Raw genomic sequence first — 25,866 nt, 5'->3', positions numbered from 1 at the left:
TAGTAAAAGGCCGTATCTATCTTTTAACTGTTACTAGATTATAATTTATTAAATTCTATTTATCATTGTAAAAATACAATTTCCACTGATCTTTAAAAAAGAAAGTCAAAAAGTAAACTCTATGGCAATTACCTTGTGGATGTGATAATAAATATTATCAAATTGTTTAATATGATACAGAACATTTCCTGTCACTGTCTCTCTGTAACTGTAAACATGGTAAAAGTGACTCAGTAAGAGTGTAAAGTAGCAAAGCTCCTTTGGAAGCCATCAATACTCCACAGAGACAATGTTCAGAACCTGACCTAGGGCATCAATAAAATAACCAAGACATGGACTCTTTCAGTGGCTCATAAGTGTTATCTCATTAATCGAGCTTGGATTGTAACAGTCTATTCTTATAAGGTGACAAATTAACCATATGGCTACCTCATAGATGACAAAACTAAAATATATTAAACTCCGTGGGGTAAATACACCCACAGGCAAATCTAATATACTGCATTTTTAATACTAATTGAAGCTGATTGATTTACGTATTCTACGTTTTCAACTCTCCAAAATGATGTATTTAATGTTTTATTTTTAAACACAATTAAAAAATAATATATAAATATATACATACTGCAAATGCAATACAGATAACAAATTCATTTAAGCCCATTTATGCACATTAGTAACACACCATGTGGCAGAAAGACTAGGACTACAAGAAGACCCCTTGGCGATTTATTTTATATTAAATCCCTAATGGCCCCTTCTTATCTTTGCAAAAATATGCATGAAAGTCCAGACTATGCAGCCATTGAAATGAATGGTTATTTATTTGCTAAACGAGAACCCTATGTTTAATGTTCCTTAGACATAAGGTAGTCTGGAAAAGTCGCATTCCTACAGCTCCATACATCATTTATTTTACATACCCTAACTTCTCACAACAGGCAGCAGAAAAATATCTCTGAACAGCATTGTAAGTCGCTGAGATTTTTGTTTCCGATCCCATTACTGGAAGATTAAATGTTAACATGTTTACTTGCTTCTCTTAGCAACAAAAACAAATCCATGTACCATCTTGATGCCTGACACATACATGAATATAAAATGGAAGAAAGTTTGCAAGTATCAAAAACTAAAATCAAACTAAATATCAAAAGTTCAAACTTGTACCTAAATCTTCATTAAATACAAAAGGGAAAAAAAATCAAACTAAATATCAAAAGTTCAAACTTGTACCTAAATCTTCATTAAATACAAAAGAGAAAGCTTCATTGATTTTAACTCTGTCTGCAAAAAATAAAAAATAGGACTAATAACTGGAAAGTTCTATTAGTGTGTTCCTGTCCTTCCAAAGAAGAAAACTTCCTCCGCCTCTATATAACATGCTTAAAATATGCCACACAACTGGTCCTTGACGTATTAGCTTTTAATATTAATGCTGATACTGACACACTTTCCTGTCAAGTACAGTTTGGTTCCAAATCACTTCTTTTCAGTTCAAAGAGCCAAAATGTTGCAGGCCCAAGGATATCCTTAGGAGACAGGAACATAAGCAAATACATAAATTTTGCTTCCTCTCTTACTGCTTTCTCCGTTTACCTTCCAACAGATTCCCATATAATTAAAATCAAGAAGGTTTTGAAGAAAGAATTCACAAAAGAACCAATGCCTGGCAGGAAGGAATGTAAGAAATGAGGGAAGGGACAGAACCACCTTCCTTAGTTTCCAGGAAACAGCAACTCCTGTTTTGCTATAGGTAAATACAGATGCGTGGAACAAACAGGACTCATGAGGTGCAGATGTAGGGTCAGGCTGTAGTGCTGATTCTTTCCCTGATCCTACATAAAAAAATAAATCATGTAAACCCCATGATTTTTCTAGACTTGCAGGTAAAGTTTTTCAGGCATTTCAATTCACAAGATGTTGTCTCAATTTAGTAGACAAAATAGCAATCTTTAACAGAGCTAAGCTTCTGCTCTCCTCCACGGAGGCCCATTGCTAGTGGGAGGGAGTGTGATTTCCTCTCCATTTTTTCCTCACCTGTCCCTTCCACTCCTCAGTCATCGTGCCAACTGTAGTTCCTGGACTAAAGCACAAGGAAGTTAAGGTAAGGTAGGGAGAGTAGGACATCTGTTACTTGACTGGTACTTTTTGGAGTACTAAATATTAGAGCTATCTCCTCTTCACAGATGGGTTATCTTCACGGGCTCCATGTGGACCTGCCAGAGCCCCCATCTTCTATATTCCCTGTGCTGCTAAATAGTTGGAATGCATGCTTTGCCGGCCCTTAGGAAGCTGGCTCTGCCTCTAGCTTCTCTCAGCTGAGATCAGCTTTGTTTCTACTTCATCAGTCCTCTCGGACAGGATCTATTAAGAAATGCACACTGGCTCTCTCTTGCACATGGCCCAGAGCTGGCCTGTCATAAATATTCCTGTATCTGCTACCCTGACAACCCTAGGAGACAGGTTTTTCAGATGCATCAGTCAAAAAGCACGAATTTCATTCCATCACTGTACTCTCCCAGTGCTCACTGGTAACGTGACATAAAAACATTTGATAGCATGATCTTTATCTGAATAAAATCCAAGACAACAAAAACCAGGAAAAAGTTACAAATACTTGAGTAATGAGGTAACAAAGAGACAGTCCTGTTTGGTGGTTCTAGTGGACTTAAATGGCCACAAATTATTTCCAGCTCCTCCCGTATGTAGGTGGAGTCTCTTTACTCACTCTTTGTCTGGGCTGGCCCCATGACTTGCTTGGACCAAGAACGTAGTCATACAGAACCTGTGACCCCCCACAGTTCTTGCTTCCATCATCTAGGATGGCTTTTGCTCTTGGGGGAAGAAGCCTGGGGTGAAAGACCACATTCAGAGAGAGGCTCGAGGCCATGGGCTATTCATCCCAACCTCCCCAGCTGAGCCCCACCCAAGTGAGTGAAGCCACTCTGGATCTACCAGCTCCGGCAGAGCCGTCAGCTGACTGTAGCTGCTTGAGTGAACTCCACAAGGCCAGTGGAGTCATAAGAAATACTAAACTGTTGTTCCTTAAAGGCCCTAAGTTTGGGGGATACAGAGTTTTTCTTATCTCTCATACCAGAACTTATCTCTTGTACCTGATGACGGTAACAATTAGCTTATTTTCGTGTGAGCCAACATAAAATAATGGGGAAAGAATAAGGACTTTAGAATCAGATGTTCCTGGGGCAGAATGCCTACTCTCTGGTTTGAGGTAGTTTATTTAAATACAGACTCTCTCTGTGAGTCTCAGTTTAATCCACCTATAAAGTAGATAAAATACCTATGCACGTCATCAGGAAGCTGTCACAATTTTAAAATATAACTAATATAAAGCAGCTATCATAGTGCTGGTAAATAGTAGATACTCAGTGAATGCCAGTTCCCTTCCTCGGCATCTGTGTCCATGCATCCAAAAGTTGGGACTTGAATTAAGTGGCTCTAAGCCAGTGGTACTCGAAGAGTGCTCTCTGGGCCAGCAGCACCCGCATCCCAGGGAACTTACTAGATATACAAATTCCTGGGTCCCACTGAAGAGCTATTGAGTCACAAACTGTGGTATCTACTGTGTTGGCCCATTAAGGCAATTAGAATTAGCCATCACTCGTAAGCGTAGGGAGGACAGAAACCATTGCATTGCAGGATCTAGTCCATATTTCAGACTCCTAGTTAACTGCTCAATAAATTATTGCTGACAAACAGCTGTGTCAGTGGATGGATGAAATGAGCGCGTGCACTCAAGCCCTCCTCTTCCACTCTGGTGCACCAAGGACACATCAGCCAGTCCGAAGTGCTCTAGGCTTAGCTGGTGATGATAACGACTTGGGAGCCTCATTGTTTGGGCTACAAGGGCAGGTAGGTACAAAGTGACTATTTTGCTTTTAGTTTGGGATAAAAAAAAAAAAGCACTTTTAAAGGCCAGAACTGGTGTGCTTCACATGGCATTGGAGAAGAAACTGCCAATGTATTTCATAACGGTATCATGAAAAAAATGCTAGTCTGAACTGTTAGAAGGCAAAACATAGCTGGAAATACTTATTGCCATGACCTACCTTTTCAGTGCCATGCTTTGAATACAATGAACACATTATTCTTTAGAAGGAAAGAAGACGGTAATTACTAAATCATAGTTCTAGCGCCTTATGTGTTTTCCTTTTCCCACCACTAGGCGACACCACCGACCTATCATAACTCACTCTTCTGCAACAGACTGCGCAGCCAATCCTAGCAACCACTGTTGATGGGGGAACAACGAAAAAGATGCCTGCTCTGGAAAGTAACTATCCTAAATTATTCCTTTGTTTGAGTGTGCTTATTTCTCTGAATTGCCAGTGGCAAATTAGTATAAATTTATTACTTCATTTCAGTGTGCACTGAAAAAAGAAGCCTTGTTACTTCAGGAACCGATTGAGCATTTACCTATGTGGATGGGAAAGGGGCCCTCTAACACAACACTGTTGCTTCTCTTTTGTAGAGGTGTCTTCTGTCACCAGAAGAGGCAACAATTTTCCTTTAGTTTCACAGCCCGCTTCTGTATGACAAACTGATACAATGTAGTAATTAATCATTAAAATATTGCATGTAATTCACAGGTGTGTTACACAAAAACTAATTTAAACCGAGGTCAGGTCTCCAAATCAGCAAAATAACTCTCAAGGCAAGAGAGAGAGAGAGAGAGAGAAAATAGACAAGAGGAAAGGTAAGCAACAGCTGCTATTAAAAGTAACACCAGGCAGCTAAAACCAGTCTGAGTACATTCCAAAAATGTAATTAGCCAAATCCTTCCAGAAATTAAACCATCAAAATGACATTATAGTACACTTAAAAAATGTATTTACAGAGTGAAAGAACAGCCATCCTAGCATATCTCTATGTCCTGAGGGTTTCCCTTCTCATAAAGAAAGATGCAGAAGAGAATTAGATATTGTGCTATGAAGAAGGTTCAAATTGTCACAGATTTTGTGAACTGCTATTTCTTAATTCCCTCAGCAGTGCTGAAGTTGAGAATGAATTAACAGGCTGTTTTCTAGTTTCTTTGTCATCTTATGGGATGATTAAAATGACTAGAACCAAAGCCTACCTCTTAGCTTTTCAAATACCAACATTTATTAAAGGGCAATAACAAGAGAGGTGCCTGATTCTACCCGTATCACGGAACTCATTCCTCAGAAGGGTGGGCAATGATTAGTGATTTCCTTTGCAAAGAAAGGATCAATTTACCTCCTACTAAGGATTTCACTAAAACAGAATCGCCTGCTTATGACTTTTGAAGGTCTAGAAATGTACAATTTTTATTTCTGCTTCATGCAGCAATACATGAATTTATTCAAAATGCCTTCTGATAATATGCCCATGTCCCCAAAGGTGACTGTGGGCTTAAAGGGGAGGTCATCAAATAAGGGGACAGGGGTACTAGAAATACTGCATTTCCATGGAGAGCCTTAGGCATTTTGATGACGTATGGAAAAACTTTTCATTGCCTTTTAATTATAAATACGCATCATGAAGTCCTGGAAGGAAGTGCAGTTAATACCCAGGCAGGAGAAGCTGGAGTGGAGAATGCAGCAGGGTTTCTGGAAAGGAGCAGGTGGGCACAGGGAAGAGGCAAGAGCTGAGCAAACATAAGGAGAGATGGGGAGTGCTGCAAGGGATCTAAAGTCATCCATAAATGTGGTCCAAAAGGGTTATCAGAACTCACTAGCACAGCACAGGATGGTTGAAGCTCAGGAGGAAAGTGGTACCAATCCAGTATGCATTACTGAAGAGTGCAAGATCTGTGTCTCAAGCTGAACAGACGAGGGCAGACAGTGGGGAGGACAAGGCCTCTAGGCAAGAGCTTGAGACCCCAGCCCACTTGGTGACTGACGAGTGAAAGCAGGGTGCCTGCGATGTTTTGTGTCCAAACACCAAACAGGAGAGACCTAAAGACCAAATGATTCGAGGCTGTTCAGTACTATACACATGACCTTACCTTTAGCTGCAGTAGCCCTACCTACTCTCACTCTGAGCCACAATTAACTGTCAGAAATATGATACCACTGACCAAAGTGCATGAAACCAGAGGAGAAAATTATGAATCAAAAATTAAGGTTCTACTTTTCCTTGATTTATAGAAGAAAGACTGGGACTTAATGACACAACCCGGACATCAGAAGTAATTCCTTTCTTTGGTAAAGTCTCCAAAAGGGCCACATTCAGTTCCTTCCCTTCCTATATGCATGTGCTGTTCTCCACATCAAGAACTGGGGTCTACTCCCAGTGTAGTGCTAGAGCTGACCTGTGCAGGTTGGGGAGGAACTACTGTAAAATTTTCAGTAAACCTGCAAAGATATTGTTTGCATATTAAACAGAGCTATTTTAAAAATCACATATTTCACTCTTAGAACCTAAGTGACATGCTGTGAGAAACGCAAGCCAGGTGACAGTCCCAGCTGAGCTCACAGTTGACCACTGTCTGCATGTGCATGAGAAACTCTGAGCAAGAACTACCAGCTGAACCTAATAACCCATAGAACTATGAGAGGTAATAAAATGTTGTTTTAAGCCTCCAGGTTCTTGACCCATAAATGACCTCAGGAATCTGAGGTGAGGGTACTGCAGCCCTGTTTTGTTCTGATCCCTTGGTGCAAAAAGCAGATGCATGGGCATCTTGGGGGTGGGGATATAATGAAAGGGAGGAATGGGAATGAATAATACACATCCACATTTGCATGTAAATTTGAATCACATAAAGCCATTCTCCACTAGAGATGCACCAGGTAAAATGCCATCAAATGGAGCACCGACTCTACCCTGTTCATTCACTGCTACTCAGCCACATTGGGGCTTCCTGGAACGGCATGCAGCTTCTCTGTTTTTGAGGCTAGTGTCACCTAAATTCCCCTAAGCCTCTTGATGAGGCTGTGTCCTCATTGCATCTTATCTCATTATCTCATTCCCACTGCACAGTTGCCCAGGGAAGGAAGTCAGTGGGGACTCCTGAGCGTTGAGGAGAATTTATGCCTGGAGCAGGCTCTGTCTTTTCTGTACCCTCCCCTTTTCCATCTCCTCCATGTGAATGCATTTATCAGCATTTTGCGGGAGAAGGACAGAGTCCAGGGCATTACCCTATGCCAAAGAAAGCACAATGCTGAATGCAGAACTTTATGATCTCTAAACTTGGGATCTAAACTTGGGATCATTGTTTAGCTCATCCCTGCTGCAAAATGAGAGCTAGGAAAGCTGTACTGAGGTACCATTTAGGGAAATAAATATAGAAAAGTATGGCTACTGGACCAAGTTTTGTGGATCATTTAAGTCCATTTGAAGTTGGCTAATAGATAAAACAGAGAAAGGCACCAAATTGGCTCCAACTTGAGTTCAGTTGTAGATTAGAGCAATTCCATTACAAGGCATTTCTAGATAGGCTAGTTTTGCCGACTTTATTTGATGTTTTTGAAATATTTTTGGCAATCTGCAGAAGGAGCTACCTACATACAAATTGTAAGGATTCTAAATACTATAAGCTTCAGCTCTTTAGTACATTGTTTTCAAAGACAAAGTGCTATTGCCATTGATCTGACAAACCATTGTTTAAGTAGGAATTTTTCAAATTATGATTCCCACTTCAGATGCCTCACACCCACTGATTATGAAATTCACACAGTGAAAGTTACTAACCATGTTTGTCATTTATTTTAAACCCCTTTGGACTCTTCAGTCAGGTAACAATTGAGAATTCCTAACACCACAGCTGCTCAGTTTTGTCATCTGGAGTTACTGTAGTGCTCAAAAGTAATACTGTTTCATTTCAATGAAGAATCTCTACCATTAAAATTTTTCACTGATTTAGGCTACTCTCCATTTCAAATGCAGATTTGAAAAAGTTTTATCACAGCAAGGTAAACCAGAATGCCCATGTCCTTGAATTCTAGAGGCAGGCTGAGAAAAAAGAACATCAGAACTCCTACCTATCCCACCTACTTGGTGTGTCCTATCCAGTCCATGCCCCATGATCTATTTTCCTATGACTTTTATGGACTTGACTTACTTGCTAAATCTCCTCTCTATCAGGGACCCATAATTACTTTCACTATGCATAGTTAGAAATTGGATGATATTTACAGACCAAAAATTAAAATGATTTTTAAAAGAAGGAAAGATGTAAAGATAAAGAGGAAGCCTTTGGTACCAAGAGTAGGGAAAACCACAGATTGCTCAGTATGTCTAGGCTATCTGACACTTGGAGTTTGGAGCAGTGACTGATGCCTGATGACTTACTAGTGAATGCCTGAGTAGGCTCCAATTCTGCCATTCATTTGCCCGTGGTCACCATATCCCAAGCAGTGAACCCAGTACTGGAACAGGATTTTGGTCCTGCCTCTACATTACACTAATAATTTAATTTCTCTAGATTCCAGTCTCCCCACCTCTAAGTTGGAGGTTGTGGCAGAGACTGGCAAATTATTCTTCAAACTGGTTCTTCTTCTGGGGCACAAAACTAGATTGCACTTCTCAGCTTCTCTGCAGGTAGGTGTGACCATGTGACCGAGCCAATGAAAGGTGAGCAGAAGTGATGGACGCTATGTCCAGACCAAATCCATCAGAAACCTCCCACCTAGGAGAAATCGCATTTGGCCCTTAAAATCGGTAAAGCAGATTTCAGACTGGTTTGCTCAGGCTTCAATCACCGGTTACAGTTGTTCGACAATGCTTCACTGCAGCCTGAATAAATGTTCCTTTTGTTAGGGAAGAGTTGAACAGTTATCTTGGCAATTCATTCTGGTCTGTGTTTTAAATGAGAAGGGAAAATAATGGTATTTTTCCCTCCGCAGTGTCCCAGGGTGCAGCTTGGCTGGTCATCTTTACAGGGCTGAGTGAGTAAGCAGTCTGAGTCACTTACCAGAATGCAGCCCATGAGCCTCTCCCAGGTTCCAAATAGCAGAGTATCTGGCCGTGAGGAGGCCCCAGGCTGTGAGCAGAGCAGAGCCCCAGAGAAAAAACAGGCCTGAACAATTCCCTCTGACTCCAGCTTCAAATTAAGGGGACAGAATTTCAAGAGTAGAAAATCCTCATTGTTCCTCATTTAAAGAAACTGATTTGAAATAAAAACACGTGGGAGTAACAAGATGAACTGTGCTTGGCAGGCAACAGGTTCATTCAGTCTTAATGATAAGTTTTATTCTTCTAAGCCGTCTGGAAAATGATGACTCTTATGAATAGTATTTGTTATGGGTTGAACTGCATCTGTTCCCCAAATTTACATGTTGAAGTCCTAACTTCCAGCACCTCAGAATGTGACCTTGCTTTGAAATAGGGTTGTTGAGGATTAAATTGCTAAGATGAGGTTATTAGGGTGGGCCCTAATCCAGTATGACTGGTGTCTGTATAAAAAGGGGCAATTTGTACCCAGAGACATGCACAGAAAAGAGATAATGTGAAAATAAAGGCAGACATGATACTGGGACAAGCCAAGGACCACAGGAGATGGCCAGGGTGACACCAGAAGCTGGGACAGAGCCTGGGACAGGTTCCCCCTCACAGCCTCAGAAGGAACCTACCCTCCTGATACCAGATCTTACACTTCTGGCCTCTAGAATGTGAGACAATGAATTTCTGTTGTTTAAGACACACAGTCTGGGGTGCTGTGCTATGGCAGCCTCAGCAAACTGATACAGTAGGTACACAAGAATAAATCATCATGTGATTGATCAGAATGAAAAGTGATCAGCTCGGTGCCTGGTAAGTGTTCTTCCTGAGGGAAGATGCTAATGACTTACAGCCATCAGGAGTTGCTAAAAGGTGCTGTAATCCTGCGTGGTGTTAGCAAGGGACCCTTTAGTGTGGTGCTGCAGGAGCAACTTCGGTCGCTTCAGTGGTATCTTGTTAGAGTAGAAAGACCTGTCCCTGCCTCTTAACATCTCCATACACTGCTTGGCTAGGGAGTAAGCTAGGACCAGGATGTGTAAGCACCACTTCACTCTACTGCCAAAAAAATAAAGCAAAATTCATTCCTGTTAAGCGTGTGCTATGATATCCCTAAATCTCTCTCTCTTTTTTTTGGATTAAGGTTTTATTATTTTTAATTTTCATACTTCTTAGTTTTTAACGTGGATTTTGTTTTTGGCAACTTGTATTTCTACTGGTTCCACTACTAAAAATGAGGGGTTGGAACAGAAGCAAAACCACCTGTTTCTCTTCTAATACTCAAATTGGCAAGCAATGAAAAGGGCACAAAGGAGTGGGTACACTGACAGCCAGAGAAGTGGATTCCAATAGGGAGTGTGTGCGCCCCACAGGATGAGTGCTGTGTTCAGACTCAGAATGGCCCAGTGGCAGTGTGAAATGGAACTGCAGCGTCCTGCCCATGGGCCTAGCTTCCAAATCCTCTCTGCAAGAAGGGCTACTCCTTGGGCCACACTTCTGATAAGGCCATTTTTTAATACACTGTTCCTCAAAGTCACATTCATTCTGACCTCCTATATGGAGAAAAGCATTGAAAAAAATCTGTATTATAAATTATTATAAGTGTTTGCTTTCTATGGTAGATCTTTCAATAGCATCTCTAATCTTGATTAGATGACAATGATCATTTGTGATGTATTATAAAAAAATGAGAGGCAAAGGGTTTAGTTGCTTTCTCCTTATAGTACAAAGGACTGGAGTTAACCTTTCTGCCAGAGGCAGTGGTTCCTGCCTCCCAAACCAGTGCCTTCTGAAGAACATGCTGTGTATGTGTCAAGGAGACAGATTCTTTTAATTTTCTCAATATTTCCACCCAAGAAAATTAATTAGGTCATCAGGCAAATAAAGGCCATAACACATACAACTGTAGAATTGCAGCATTGCAAAGGATCTTTGAAAATGTAAGGAATCCTCTTTCCCTGACATGCCACAGAACCTCCAGCTGATTTCTTCCAGTGACAACAACTATTTTGCAAAACCACCCAATCCATTTGGGGACAGCTGGATAAGCAGTACTGTCTATAAATATGTGGGCCATATTTCATGTATCTGATCTCAGCCTTCAGCCATAGTTATCTGGAAGAAACTGATTGAGAAGGAACAAAATAGGTTGCCCTGGATGAACAGCTGGTGGCTTTACATTCTGAGATGTTTATTTAAATTCAAAGGAAATAAAAGTCAGATACCAAAGGGACATACTGCAGACACCAATATGTAGTAAGTATTTGTATTAACCAATCATCTGTGTGCCCCACACTGTGCCAGGAAATTAAAAGGTGAGAGAAGTCAGATATCATCATTACCCTCAGTTAACTTAAAATGTTATCTAGAGGAGGGGCGGAAGATGGCGGCGTGAGTAGAGCAGCGGAAATCTCCTCCCAAAACCACATATATCTATGAAAATATAACAAAGACAACCCTTCCTAGAATAAAGACCAGAGGACACAGGACAATATCCAGACCACATCCGCACCTGAGAGAACCCAGCGCCTCGCGAAGGGGGTAAGATACAAGCCCCGGCCCCGCGGGAGCCGAGCGCCCCTCCCCCCAGCTCCTGGCGGGAGAAGAGCAGGCAGAGCGGGAGGGAGACGGAGCCCAGGACTGCTGAACACCCAGCCCCAGCCATCCGGGTCAGAGTGCAGGGCCCTGGATACTAGGAAAAGAGGGCAGCAAGAACAGTGAGCGGGCACTGGAGGCTGGGCGCCAGAGGACATAAGAAAAGCACGCGACCATTTTTTTTTGATTTTTTGCTGTTTTGTTTTGGCGAGCGCTTTTTGGAAGTCTTAAAGGGATAGGGACCCCAATACTAGGGAAACAGGGCAGAAAGACCGGTGAGCAGAGGCCTGAGGCTGGCACCGGAGAATAAAGAAAAACGAACAACCACCTTTTTATTTTTTTCTTAATTAAAAACTTTTTTTTTAATTAAAAAAAATTTTTTTTCTTTTTTTTTTTTTTTGGTGGTCGTTGTATTGTTTTGGCGGGTGCTTTTTGGAAGTCTTAAAGGGGCAGGGCAGGTCACTTAATCCAGAGGTAGGGAGTCCGGGGATCTCTGGGCACCCTAACCCCTGGGCTGCAGGGACCAGGGAGGCCCCTTACGGAGATAAATAGCCTCCCAGCAGCTCCTGCTCCAACGCGACTCCACCATCTTGGAGTAGCTGCCCGAGCCAGGCCACGCCCACAGCAACAGCGGAGATTAACTCCATAGCAGCCGGGCAGGAAGGAGAAACCCTGTCTGCGCGCAGCTGCCCAGCACAAGACACTAGAGGTCGCTGTTCTCCCAGGAGAGGAGGGCCACAAACCAACAAGAAAGGAAGTCCTTCCAGCTGTCACTCGTCCCAGCTCTGCAAACTATTCCTATCACCATGAAAAGGCAAAGCTACAGGCAGACAAAGATCACAGAGACAACACCAGAGAAGGAGACAGACCTAACCAGTCTCCCTGAAAAAGAATTCAAAATAAGAATCATAAACATGCTGACAGAGATGCAGAGAAATACGGAAGAGAAATGGGATGAAGTCCGGAAGGAGATCACAGATGCCAGAAAGGAGATTGCAGAAATGAAACAAACTCTGGAAGGGTTTATAAGCAGAATGGATAGAATGCAAGAGGCCATTGATGGAATTGAAATCAGAGAACAGGAACGCATAGAAGCTTACATAGAGAGAGACAAAAGGATCTCCAGGAATGAAACAATATTAAGAGAACTGTGTGACCAATCCAAAAGGAACAATATCCGTATTATAGGGGTCCCAGAAGAAGAAGAGAGAGGAAAAGAGATGGAAAGTATCTTAGAAGAAATAATTGCTGAAAACTTCCCCACACTGGGGGAGGAAGTAATCAAACAGACCACGGAAATACACAGAACCCCCAACAGAAAGGATCCAAGAAGGGCAACACCAAGACACATAATAATTAAAATGGCAAAGATCAAGGACAAGGAAAGAGTGTTAAAGGCAGCTAGAGAGAAAAAGGTCACCTATAAAGGGAAACCCATCAGGCTAACGTCAGATTTCTCAACAGAAACCCTACAGGCCAGAAGAGAATGGCATGATATATTTAATACAATGAAACAGAAGGGCCTTGAACCAAGGATACTGTATCCAGCACGACTATCATTCAAATATGATGGTGGGATTAAACAATTCCCAGACAAACAAAAGCTGAGGGAATTTGCTTTCCACAAACCACCTCTACAGAACATCTTACAGGGACTGCTCTAGATGGGAGCACTCCTAGAAAGAGCACAGCACAAAACACCCAACATATGAAGAATCGAGGAGGAGGAATAAGAAGGGAGAGAAGAAAAGAATCTCCAGACAGTGTATATAACAGCTCAATAAGCGAGCTAAGTTAGGCAGTAAGATACTAAAGAGGCTAACCTTGAACCTTTGGTAACCATGAAGTTAAAGCCTGCAATGGCAATAAGTACATATCTTTCAATAGTCACCCTAAATGTTAATGGGTTGAATGCACCAATCAAAAGAAACAGAGTAACAGAATGGATAAAAAAGCTAGACCCATCTATATGCTGCTTACAAGAAACTCACCTCAAACCCAAAGACATGTACAGACTAAAAGTCAAGGGATGGAAAAACATATTTCAAGCAAACAACAGTGAGAAGAAAGCAGGGGTTGCAGTACTAATATCAGACAAAATAGACTTCAAAACAAAGAAAGTAACAAGAGATAAAGAAGGACACTACATAATGATAAAGGGCTCAGTCAAACAAGAGGATATAACCATTCTAAATATATATGCACCCAACACAGGAGCACCAGCATATGTGAAACAAATACTAACAGAACTAAAGGGGGAAATAGACTGCAATGCATTCATTCTAGGAGACTTCAACACACCACTCACCCCAAAGGATAGATCCACTGGGCAGAAAATAAGTAAGGACACAGAAGCACTGAACAACACAGTAGAGCAGATGGACCTAATAGACATCTATAGAACTCTACATCCAAAAGCAGAGGGATATACATTCTTCTCAAGTGCACATGGAACATTCTCCAGAATAGACCACATACTAGGCCACAAAAAGAGCCTCAGAAAATTCCAAAAGATTGAAATCCTACCAACCAACTTTTCAGACCACAAAGGCATAAAACTAGAAAAAAACTGTACAAAGAAAGCAAAGAGGCTCACAAACACATGGAGGCTTAACAACACGCTCCTAAATAATCAGTGGATCAATGACCAAATCAAAATGGAGATCCAGCAATATATGGAAACAAATGACAACAACAACACTAAGCCCCAACTTCTGTGGGACACAGCAAAAGCAGTCTTAAGAGGAAAGTATATAGCAATCCAAGCATATTTAAAAAAGGAAGAGCAATCCCAAATGAATGGTCTAATGTCACAATTATCAAAATTGGAAAAAGAAGAACAGATGAGGCCTAAGGTCAGCAGAAGGAGGGACATAATAAAGATCAGAGAAGAAATAAATAAAATTGAGAAGAATAAAACAAAAGCAAAAATCAATGAAACCAAGAGCTGGTTCTTCGAGAAAATAAACAAAATAGATAAGCCTCTAGCCAGACTTATTAAGAAGAAAAGAGAGTCAACACAAATCAACAGTATCAGAAACGAGAAAGGAAAAATCACGACGGACCCCACAGAAATACAAAGAATTATTGGAGAATACTATGAAAACCTACATGCTAACAAGCTGGGAAACCTAGGAGAAATGGACAACTTCCTAGAAAAATATAACCTTCCAAGATTGACCCAGGAAGAAACAGAAAATCTAAACAGACCAATTACCAGCAATGAAATTGAAGCGGTAATCAAAAACTACCAAAGAACAAAACCCCCGGGCCAGATGGATTTACCTCGGAATTTTATCAGACATACAGGGAAGACATAATACCCATTCTCCTTACAGTTTTCCAGAAAATAGAGGAGGAGGGGATACTCCCAAACTCATTCTATGAAACTAACATCACCCTAATACCAAAACCAGGCAAAGACCCCACCAAAAAAGAAAACTACAGACCAATATCCCTGATGAACGTAGATGCAAAAATACTCAACAAAATATTAGCAAACCGAATTCAAAAATACATCAAAAGGATCATACAGCATGACCAAGTGGGATTCATCCCAGGGATGCAAGGATGGTAAAACATTCGAAAGTCCATCAACATCATCCACCACATCAACAAAAAGAAAGACAAAAACCACATGATCATCTCCATAGATGCTGAAAAAGCATTTGACAAAGTTCAACATCCATTCATGATAAAAACTCTCAGCAAAATGGGAATAGAGGGCAAGTACCTCAACATAATAAAGGCCATCTATGATAAACCCACAGCCAACATTATATTGAACAGCGAGAAGCTGAAAGCATTTCCTCTGAGATCGGGAACTAGACAGGGACGCCCACTCTCTCCACTGTTATTTAACATAGTACTGGAGGTCCTAGCCACGGCAATCAGACAACACAAAGAAATAAAAGGCATCCAGATTGGTAAGGAAGAAGTCAAACTGTCACTATTTGCAGATGTGATACCGTACATAAAAAATCCTAATGAATCCACTCCAAAACTACTAGAACTAATAACTGAATTCAGCAAAGTTGCAGGATACAAAATGAATACACAGAAATCTGTGGCTTTCCTATATACTAACAATGAACCAACAGAAAGAGAAATCAGGAAAACAACTCCATTCATAATTGCATCAAAAAAAATAAAATACCTAGGAATAAACCTAACCAAGGAAGTGAAAGACTTATACTCTGAAAATTACAAGTCACTCTTAAGAGAAATTAAAGGGGACACTAACAGATGGAAACTCATCCCATGCTCATGGCTAGGAAGAATTAATATCGTCAAAATGGCCATCCTGCCCAAAGCAATATACAGATTTGATGCAATCCCTATGAAACTACCAGCAACATTCTTGAATGAACTGGAACAAATAATTCAAAAATTCATATGGAAACACCAAAGACCCCGAATAGCCAAAGCAATCCTGAGAAAGAAGAATAAAGTAGGGGGGATCTCACTCCCCAACTTCAAGCTCTACTATAAAGCCATAGTAATCAAGACAATTTGGTACTGGTACAAGAGCAGAGCCACAGACCAATGGAACAGACTAGAGAATCCAGACATTAACCCAGACATATATGGTCAATTAATATTTGATAAAGGAGCCATGGACATACAATGGCGAAATGATAGTCTCTTCAACAGGTGGTGCTGGCAAAACTGGACAGCTACATGTAGGAGAATGAAACTGGACCATTGTCTAACCCCATATACAAAAGTAAACTCAAAATGGATCAAAGACCTGAATGTAAGTCATGAAACCATTAAACTCTTGGAAGAAAACATAGGCACAAACCTCTTAGACATAAACATGAGTGACCTCTTCTTGAACATATCTCCCCGGGCAAGGAAAACAACAGCAAAAATGAGTAAGTGGGACTATATTAAGCTGAAAAGCTTCTGTACAGCAAAAGACACCATCAATAGAACAAGAAGGATCCCTACAGTATGGGAGAATATATTTGAAAATGACACATCCGATAAAGGCTTGAAGTCCAGAATATATAAAGAGCTCACATGCCTCAACAAACAAAAAACAAATAACCCAATTAAAAAATGGGCAGAGGAACTGAACAGACAGTTCTCCAAAAAAGAAATACAGATGGCCAACAGACACATGAAAAGATGCTCCACATCGCTAATTATCAGAGAAATGCAAATTAAAACTACAATGAGGTATCACCTCACACCAGTAAGGATGGCTGCCATCCAAAAGACAAACAACAACAAATGTTGGCGAGGCTGTGGAGAAAGGGGAACCCTCCTACACTGCTGGTGGGAATGTAAACTTGTTCAACCATTGTGGAAAGCAGTATGGAGGTACATCAAAATGCTCAAAACAGACTTACCATTTGACCCAGGAATTGCACTCCTAGGAATTTACCCTAAGAATGCAGCAATCAAGTATGAGAAAGATCAGTGCACCCCTTTGTTTATCGCAGCACTATTTACAATAGCCAAGAATTGGAAGCAACCTTAATGTCCATCGATAGATGAATGGATAAAGAAGAGGTGGTACATATACACAATGGAATACTACTCAGCCATAAGAAAAGGGCAAATCCAACCATTTGCAGCAACATGGATGGAGCTGGAGGGTATTTTGCTCAGTGAAACAAGCCAAGCAGAGAAAGAGAAATACCAAATGATTTCACTCATCTGTGGAATATAAGAACAAAGGAAAAACTGAAGGAACAAAACAGCAGCAGAATCACAGAACTCAAGAATGGACTAACAGGTACCAAAGGGAAAGGGACTGGGAAGGATGGGTGGGTAGGGAGGGATAAAGGGGAGGAGAAGTAGCGGGGTATTAAGATTAACATGCATGGGGGGGTAGGAGAAAAGGGAGGGCTATACAACACAGAGAAGGCAAGTAGTGATTCTACAACATTTTGCTATGCTGATGGACAGTGACTGTAAAGGGGTTTATAGGGGAGACCTCGTATAGGGGAGAGCCTAGTAAACATAATATTCGTCATGTAAGTGTAGATTAGTGATACCAAAAACAAAGCAAAAAAAAAAAGTTCAGTTCCTGTGTGGTAACCTCCAACGAGTTCTACACAAGGGTATAAAGGGCATATAAAAGTGTAGGCAAAGGGTCTGTTTGTGTTTATACAGAGGATCAAAGCCTAATTGGGCTACCCCGAAAATGAACTAAGATACGATATGAAAAAGAACTTCCAACATCTGCACTCTCTGGAAGACTCATGCCAGAAGATGATCATCAAAAAACCCCAACAAAGATCCACGCACTGCTACAGCTGTGGATGCACTCATCCCACCAGTTCCTGGACTTGCCATGGGAATGAGGAAGGAGATATCTAAGCTGACCTGTGCATACAGTAAAACAACAAATTTGACTGGATCTATACTGTTGGAACTCAACCAAGAATTTGGAGAAGTGCAAATTGTAGCACTCCAAAGTCTTACAACTACAGACTATTTACTGTTAAAAGAACATATGGCATGTGAACATTCCCCAGGAATGGGTTGTTTTAATTTGTCTGATTTCTCTCAGACTGTTCAAGTTCAGTTGGACAATATCCACCATATCATAGATAAGTTTTCACAAATGCCTAAGGTGCCTAACTGGTTTTCTTGGTTTCACTGGAGATAGCTGGTAATTACAGATACGCTTTGGTTATGTAACTATACTCCTATTATGTTAATGTGTGTGTGCAATTTAAGTAGTAGCTTAAAACCTATACATGCTGAAGTTACTCTACAAGAAGATATGTCAAAGAAATAATCAATCTTCCCATGTTTTCTTCCGCCTGCTACTTCTATAGCTTTTCTTCTTCCTTCCTAATTACAACCCTTAAATAGAATTCGTGCCTCATATCAAATTTACCGAGTATCATAATTCTTCCAAGTGGTAAAGATACCTCAAGACAAATGCTGGGCATAGAAGCCACAGGGCATAAATATGCAAAAAAGTAAAAAGCTAACCTTTTCAAACAATAAGGCTTCCCTCTCACTTACCAACTTCACATTTCCCTGTATGGCCCCGGAAGATGACTGGTTAGCCAGAGACGGGTAAGATTCCTCAAGGGAGGAACAACCTAAGACAGGCACAGTCGCAGGGGGGCCATCAGGTGAGAAATTGGGGATCAACAGAGGTGAGGCTTAGAACCTCACCCCCCCGTTCTGAGAGAAATCTTCTGCATACGTGGATGTTTTATTGCCCTGGTCTAACTTGGATTAACACATAGTCTACAGGCACACACCTGATCATCTACATTTGCTCTCTTACAACACTAAACTATGTTTTCTACCTTTATCTTGTATCTACCTACCACTTCAGCATTTTATTAAAAATAATAATAATAAAGAGAGAAATGTGGTATCCACATATAAATCAAGTATAAAAACCAAATGAGTATTCATATTTGAACTGACTGTTTAGAGTTCATAATGCATGAGCAAAACCGAAAGTTTCTGTGATGACTGCCCTTGTACTGTTCACTATGTAACTTATTCACTATGTAAGAATTTGTTCTCCATGTAAGAACTTGTTTGTTATGCCTCAGAAGATTGGAGACTGACGAAAATTAGGCTTGGGGTGGATTAATGATTGTGCATTCAGCATTGACTCCCCTATACAGAATTTTATTGTCGTTAACAACCATTTGATCAATAAATATGAGAGATGCCCTCACAAAAAAAAAAAAAAAAAAGGACAGACTTCCAATGGTAAAATAAATAAGTAACCGGGATGTAATGTATAGCATAAGGAAAATAGTCAAGATATTGTAACAGCCTGGTAGGGTGATAGCTGGAACCTAGAATTATGTATATAAATGTTTTACCACTGTGTTGTACACTTGAAACTAATGTAATGTAATACTGTGCGTCAACTACCCTTCAATAAAAAATAATTATTTAAAAAAAATAAATAAATAAAAATAAAGGTGCTGCACCACATCGGGGCTGCAGCCATTGTCTGTCAAAAAAAAAAAATGTTATCTAACCATAATTAAACATATGAAACAAGTTAAAAGTTAATGGAAGATAGAGTATATATTTAAGTTAGGATACAGTATGTATTTAATTTCTTTGAGAATCTATCTAGATTTAAACGGCAATCAGACAGCTGTTCCAAAACACACAAAATAAGAGTGTGGGGATTCTGTCATTATTTTAAAAAGTGAGGTCCTTGAGAATGGTAAAGGAATGTTGAAATATAATTAAATACATGTAAGGATTGGGAACATGCCACTCTATCATAGGATGATCTATGGAGAAAACCAAATTCTGCCCTTAAGTTGGGGATTTTTTCCAACTGACATATTGAACAAACAATGTGCATTTTCTCTTTCAAAAAAGATATAGAATCTTTCTAAGGAGTTCCCTCTCCATTTCTCAGTCATCTTTAAGATCCCCATTATGCACAAGTGAAAAGCTCTCATTCAGCTCATTAAGAGTTTAATCTGTATAACCATCTTTATAAGTTCAAATGTCCTTCTCTCTCCTCCCAGAAGATCTTATAGCACTTTCAGAGATGTATTTAACTGCCTGATTAATTACTGGACCTCTCTGTAAATTGCTGTAAAGATTAAGATGGTCATTTTATCATTTATACAGCTTGATGTACATTTAGTTTAATGTATCTTACAAAGCCATTTGTATACCCCTATAATATAAATGAAGGTACATTAAAGCTACGGTAAGTCTATAATAATAATAACCTTAAAATAATTTGCTAGCTCCAGACAGCTCCCAAGCAATTACAAGATACTCTATGTTAATCTAAGGCATTTAAAACCTAATAAGACACCACTAAATGAAGGGAGACATGGGGAGGGGGAAAGAGAAAGAAAACCCTAAGGCTTGAACTAGGAGAAATGATTCTCAGAGCTACTGACCCTTGCAAGATCCATGTTTTCCTTGGATTTCAAGACACAAAGCAGATTTCTAATTGTAGATGATTATCTAGTTACTACATCCCAAATTGCATGTGTTTCTTGTATTGAGTCACATCAACATCTAATTATATGGAGCATTTATCAGTTTGAAAGTCCACAGAAACAGCTGAGTCAATCTGCCAACTACATTCAATGAGCAGGTGCTCTATAAACTAGGAGGCACTACATAACCACCAAGTGTGATTACCTTTAGTGACAACAGTCTGCCTCCTGGCATTCCTGGGTCTATGAATTGAATGACCATGTCAATCAACTGGGAATAAATTTTACAAAGAAATCACAGAAAAAGCACCTGGTTTGCTTTTGGGTTTTTCTGAGGTGTGGATACCCCTATGCACGCCTGCTATTCCCTAGAAATACACATATTGGATATAGTCACCATCATCATGAAAAAAAAAAAAGAAGAGTAACCTACAATTCTAAAAACCAAAAGATAAATCCCCTATACAGCAATTTTTATCCCATAAACTTAACTTGAGAGCTCAGAGCATCAATCAATGGCGGATAGCATGATCAAGGCAGTATAACAGTAGGGAAATGTGCAGACTTCTGCATAGCACAAATGTGCCTCCATAAAATATTATTCATATTAGTTAGGTTAATTAAGATTAACATACAAGTCATTGAAAACCCCCAAAGTGCACAAAAGGTAATTTACCAAGGAAACACACAAAGACAAGAGTAACATTCACTCTGAGCCATTCATTTAACAGATCGGAAAGAGGATCTTATTAATATTGGGTTGTCACCATTGATTACCAAAATGACATGCATCCAAATAGCTTATGAAGGCCAAAGGACAACTTTTTCTCTCAGAAATGTTCTATGGACAATGCAGGGTGGTGCACAGAAAAAAAAGAAAGTGAATCTAACCACACATATAATCATTGCTTAAACAGGATACACACACACGTTATGTGAGTGTTTGTGATTTAGGTCTTGAGTTTATTGAGATGAATGAAATGACACTCATCTTGGGAATCCAGGTTTGGCCTTGTTCACTGACTTAATACAGTATTTTTCCACCCAAAATAATAATCTGTCTTCCTAGCCAAATATATCACAAAGAAACCTTCACAGCAGAAGACTAACACTGTATTCTGGTTGCTCAGACTGCAATTGTGTAAAATGCTGAAACAGCATTCCCACCCTTACCTCAAGGGTCGTGTTCACAGTACTAATGGCCACTTTTACTTCTCCATCAGACAGTTCCTTTAGGTCCTTCAGCATTGTCTGTTCAATACTTAAACCTGTGGATGACAGGGGGAAAAGCAAGATGTTATACTTGGGGGAGCTTTTTTTTGGTATTCTCAAGGGATTAAAGAACTCACCCTGTTAACTTCAATGTTTTCCTCTCTAATATCTCTTTTATCCATAACAAACACACATATTAAGGCAAAAATCACATTCATGACAGTATTTGCATCAGTTAGGAACTCAGTAGGAAATAAACTTCACTCTCATGATGCAAAAGAAGATTGTTTAATGTCAGGACACTTACAAAGAGGTAGGTGGGACTGAGGAAATTAATAAAAGATGGTGAGGCATCTGGAGCCTAGCAAGGGACAAGGGAAGGAAAGAGGTCTGGAACTATAGATGAGGGGCTGCCAGAAACAACACATCAGGAAGGGAGCAGGGAAGAAATACTACAGCCTCTCTTGTCTCCTTCCCTTGACCCCCATGTCCCATGGGTTACTAACTCTTCCCATTGACCAAACCCAACCAGAAGCCAGTCATCTTCAGGGTAGCTCAGATTAAAGGTCAGAGGTCAACCTCTGGAGGCCCATAGCAGACAAGGGCAGAGAATGGAATGGGGGGAAGGTGAGCAAATGAAGAAAAGCCAGCATAGCCATGCAAACTAGCCAAATAATACCTAACAAGGCAAAAATTTCTCTTTCAGGATATATTTAGGTAAGCTCTTATGCTTTTAAGTATAAATTTAATTCAAAATGCACTTTATAAATGTGATTCACAAAACTATCATAATTGAATTGGTTGCCCTGTAATGAGCCCTGACAATAGGAGCTATTAGATTCCTTCAAGGACAGTAGGATTAATCCAAAATGGCTAAATGATCCAGAACTGTGTAATTTTAGACAGTCGACCAATGTGCTTCAGTAAAATCTATCACTGAAAAACAGGAAAGGGTCTGGCTTGACATTCAATTCTCACCCTAGTTTATTATATCTGATCAGGCCAAACCATGATGAAGCCTGGCAAAGTATGTATATCCTTCCCAGATGTGTGTTAAGACACCAGCACAACTACTTGCCCTCCCAATTTAGGACGCTCTGTCAATCACAGTAGTCTGGGGAAACAGACACCTACTTAACATTCTTCCTTGACTTGAAGATTGAAAAGCCACAATCCATCACAGTGCCACATAAAATGATGTATAGAATATATCATGACATTAAAATTTTGATGTAGTTTTGAAAATGCATGCCACGGAGCAGCTCTATGTAAAGGTATGCGTGCATTGACACACATGTGTATATGTAACGGTGCAATGGACACATCCGTGCTCCATCCACATTCCTCACTCTTTCACTGCAGGCATGCAGCATGCCACTCAACCACCAGCACCTGCATCTCTTTTCCCGAGGGCTCTCTCTGGCCACCAGAGCCTATGCTGGTGGAATTAGCAGCCCCTGGGACTGAGCAGCAATCAGCAGTCCAGTGGTATGCTGACAGATGTTTATCAACCAGCAACAAAAACTGATTTGCAGCATCTGTTAATTTCTGTAGTGTCAATACTTCCACTATAGCTGGTTTCAAGCTGCCAAGCCAACATTAACCAACTCTCAAAATTCCTGGAAATTTAACAATCAGCTCTTGGGGTTTTCAGATGAACAAATTCCAAACCACCATGATGCCCATGGGTGGGATAACACAGAGGTGCAATTTTACACTCTCTTTCCCAGAGTTCCCCAGTGGGGTGAAGGCCTGTTTTGCTGCTGAGCTAACTTGCTTGGTAAAGTACTCATCTCCCCTTAGTGTCTCCTCTCCTGGGATCACCTGCCAGATACACTGCTTTGTCTGGGGCTCTGTCCTGGGGATTATGAACTAAGGGAGAAATCCATGCACTTTAAAGATGGATGGTCTGGGTTTTTAAGTCCTGGCCTGGCCACCTGCCAGGTGTGTGCATGTTGACAGGAAAGCAAAGATACCTTTCTGGGCTTCAGTGAACAATTTCATCTGCTTAGTTGTCTTCCCTTTTACTTTTTTCTAAAATTAATTGATTTATGAAATCCCATGTGCATTACACTGTTACTGCGGCATTCTCAAAATAGAACCCTCTCAGCACAGGGATTTCAAGCAATGATGCATACAAGGTGCACATTAGATGCATGAACTAACCACACAACCAGACATGAAGGCCTCAGAGGAGAGGCTGCAGCACAGGCCACCTGCTGCCAGGTAAGCCAATGTTACGTGCCTGAAAATCTTCAATATGCATGAACAATAGAGAAGAAAGTGGAGGTGCACTCAGGTACACATCCTGGGGCCTGGCAGTACCCCATACCATTGGTATCCCCATGTGAGAGCTGTGGCAGAGCTGAGGGACAGTCACTCACCCTGAGCATTGAATTGGGTATCTCGCAGGATGTTGATAATGTCCTCTCTCGGAGGCAAGCTAGGAAATCTTTCTTCCAGGAGAGATAAAATTTCCTCCTGCTTCTCTGACATCTTCTCGGACTCCATGGTCATCATCTTGAAAAGGATACTACCTAAAAAGCATGAATAGAAATCGCCTTAAACTTTCCAACCAAGCCAGCACAGGGGCCAGGAAAATCAACATTTTCTGGCCTCTCCATCCAGGCTTCTCTTCCAGTTTCTTGCCTGGACCAGGGGCCTCCAGAGTGAAGCATTCAAGAGGCAGTTTTTAGAAAATACCTCAGATACTGTCTGCTCTGTCTCATTGTTCTCCAGATTTTAACCTCTACAGCTTAATTCACTACAGCACATTCTATGGCACACAATTTATGGATGAAGGAACAAAATGATAGCTTTTCTCCACCCCACACAAAACACATGAAAAATGATATACATTGGCTTTAAGTGATTTCAGGATGGAATTTAATGGTAAGCTATTTAAAAACATTAAATATGGTTTAATGTTTTCCTTTACGAGACCACAGAGAAGACTGTTCCACTCATTGCATTTCTGATTTCACATAGGACCTCCCTCTTTTTAACAGCTAAATGACTGTGTAGTCCTGCTGTCAGAGGCAAAAGAATGTGACATAGTGGTGAACCTGGAATCCCTTCCCCATCTTCCAGGCAATTTTGAAGTTATTATCTATATCTAATTATAAGGATTCATAAACTGGGTATAAGTCACAGGCTTTGCTTACGAAGTAATTTGCCAATATGAATGGTCAACCTGTCACAAACTCCTGGAATTTCTTACCATGAGAGGGAGGAGTTGCCACCTGTCATCCCCTTCCCTTGCATCCTGAGCTCAGACTAACAAAAGGATCAAGGGGAAAAGTAAGTTTTGTTAATGATGAGTTATAAACTCTAAAAATCCCCAACCTATTGATTGATCAAGGCAACTCTCTACCTTTCAATGTGGCCTTAATTATAATCGTAGGGGGAGGGAAAGGAAAGAGAGAGATGAGAATGTAAGAGTAGAAATGAAATAGTGAGTGGGGGAAAACTATAGTACACAATCTTGACATCCTGAGATCTACAGAGCCTAGAGATTAGATCTACCCTCACCATTAAGTGTTCTAAAAAGCCCCAAGCAAGGCATCTGGCCTCTGTTTCCATTTGCTCATTTTAAAAACAGAAGTAATACTGCTTTCCCAGTTTAAAAGGTTGTATTGAGAATAATGAATGAAAGCATCACAGTGAAAAGTAAATAATGGTAAATATATTTCAAGTGTTTCATTCCTTCATTCCATCAGCAAACAACTACTGAGCACTTATCAGTGAGGCACTAGATGCTAATAAATGATTAAAGCTGAACTAGAGATAACCTTACCCCTTGAAGCTCATGGTAGTTTAGGGACTACAAATAAGTAAACACATAAATTTTCAATATAAGGAGGATAAGAAATGTCACTGGGATAATACAGGGTATTGAATCTGGCAGACAAGATAAGAGGGAGATTTTAAAAGAGATAAAAGAGACGCAGGCAGATCATGTGCAAAGGCACTATGGTAGAGGGGATTTGGCCAATTCAAGGAATGGAAGCAGTTAATTAGAACTAGATAACATAGTTTTAGGGGGAAATGTTGAAAAACTAGGTTGGAGAGAGAGAGGGGAGCCAACTTATTAAAGAAACTTACAATCCATCTTTGTTTGTATTTTATATTCTAAGGGAAATGGGGAAATATTAGAGTTAAGCAGGGAGAGGTAACATGTTCAAATTTATGTTTTATAAGAATCATTCTGGCTACCATGTAGAGA

At 40.4% G+C, this 25,866-nt stretch overlaps 1 protein-coding gene across 12 annotated transcripts in view; it reads right to left on the bottom strand.

Annotated features, from left to right (window-relative positions):
- PRUNE2 (prune homolog 2 with BCH domain) overlaps positions 1-25,866 on the bottom strand; it is a 237,136-nt gene that overhangs the window by 148,445 nt on the left and 62,825 nt on the right. For all 12 annotated transcript variants that reach the window (XR_008996497.1, XM_057498559.1, XM_057498562.1 and 9 more), the window contains exons 5-6: positions 24,026-24,178; positions 21,603-21,697 (exon numbers count right to left, since the gene is read on the bottom strand). Coding sequence is in view for 11 of the 12 variants with exons in the window: in XM_057498559.1 (XP_057354542.1) it covers positions 21,603-21,697; positions 24,026-24,178 (248 nt within the window). In the remaining variant the exon portion in view is untranslated. The remainder of the gene's footprint in view (positions 1-21,602; positions 21,698-24,025; positions 24,179-25,866) is intronic.

Source organism: Manis pentadactyla, chromosome 3 (genome assembly GCF_030020395.1).
Source record: "Manis pentadactyla isolate mManPen7 chromosome 3, mManPen7.hap1, whole genome shotgun sequence".
NCBI classification, from domain to species: domain Eukaryota; kingdom Metazoa; phylum Chordata; class Mammalia; order Pholidota; family Manidae; genus Manis; species Manis pentadactyla.
Note: the sequence above shows the minus strand (reverse complement) of the source record. Positions and strands in the feature narration are given on the sequence as shown.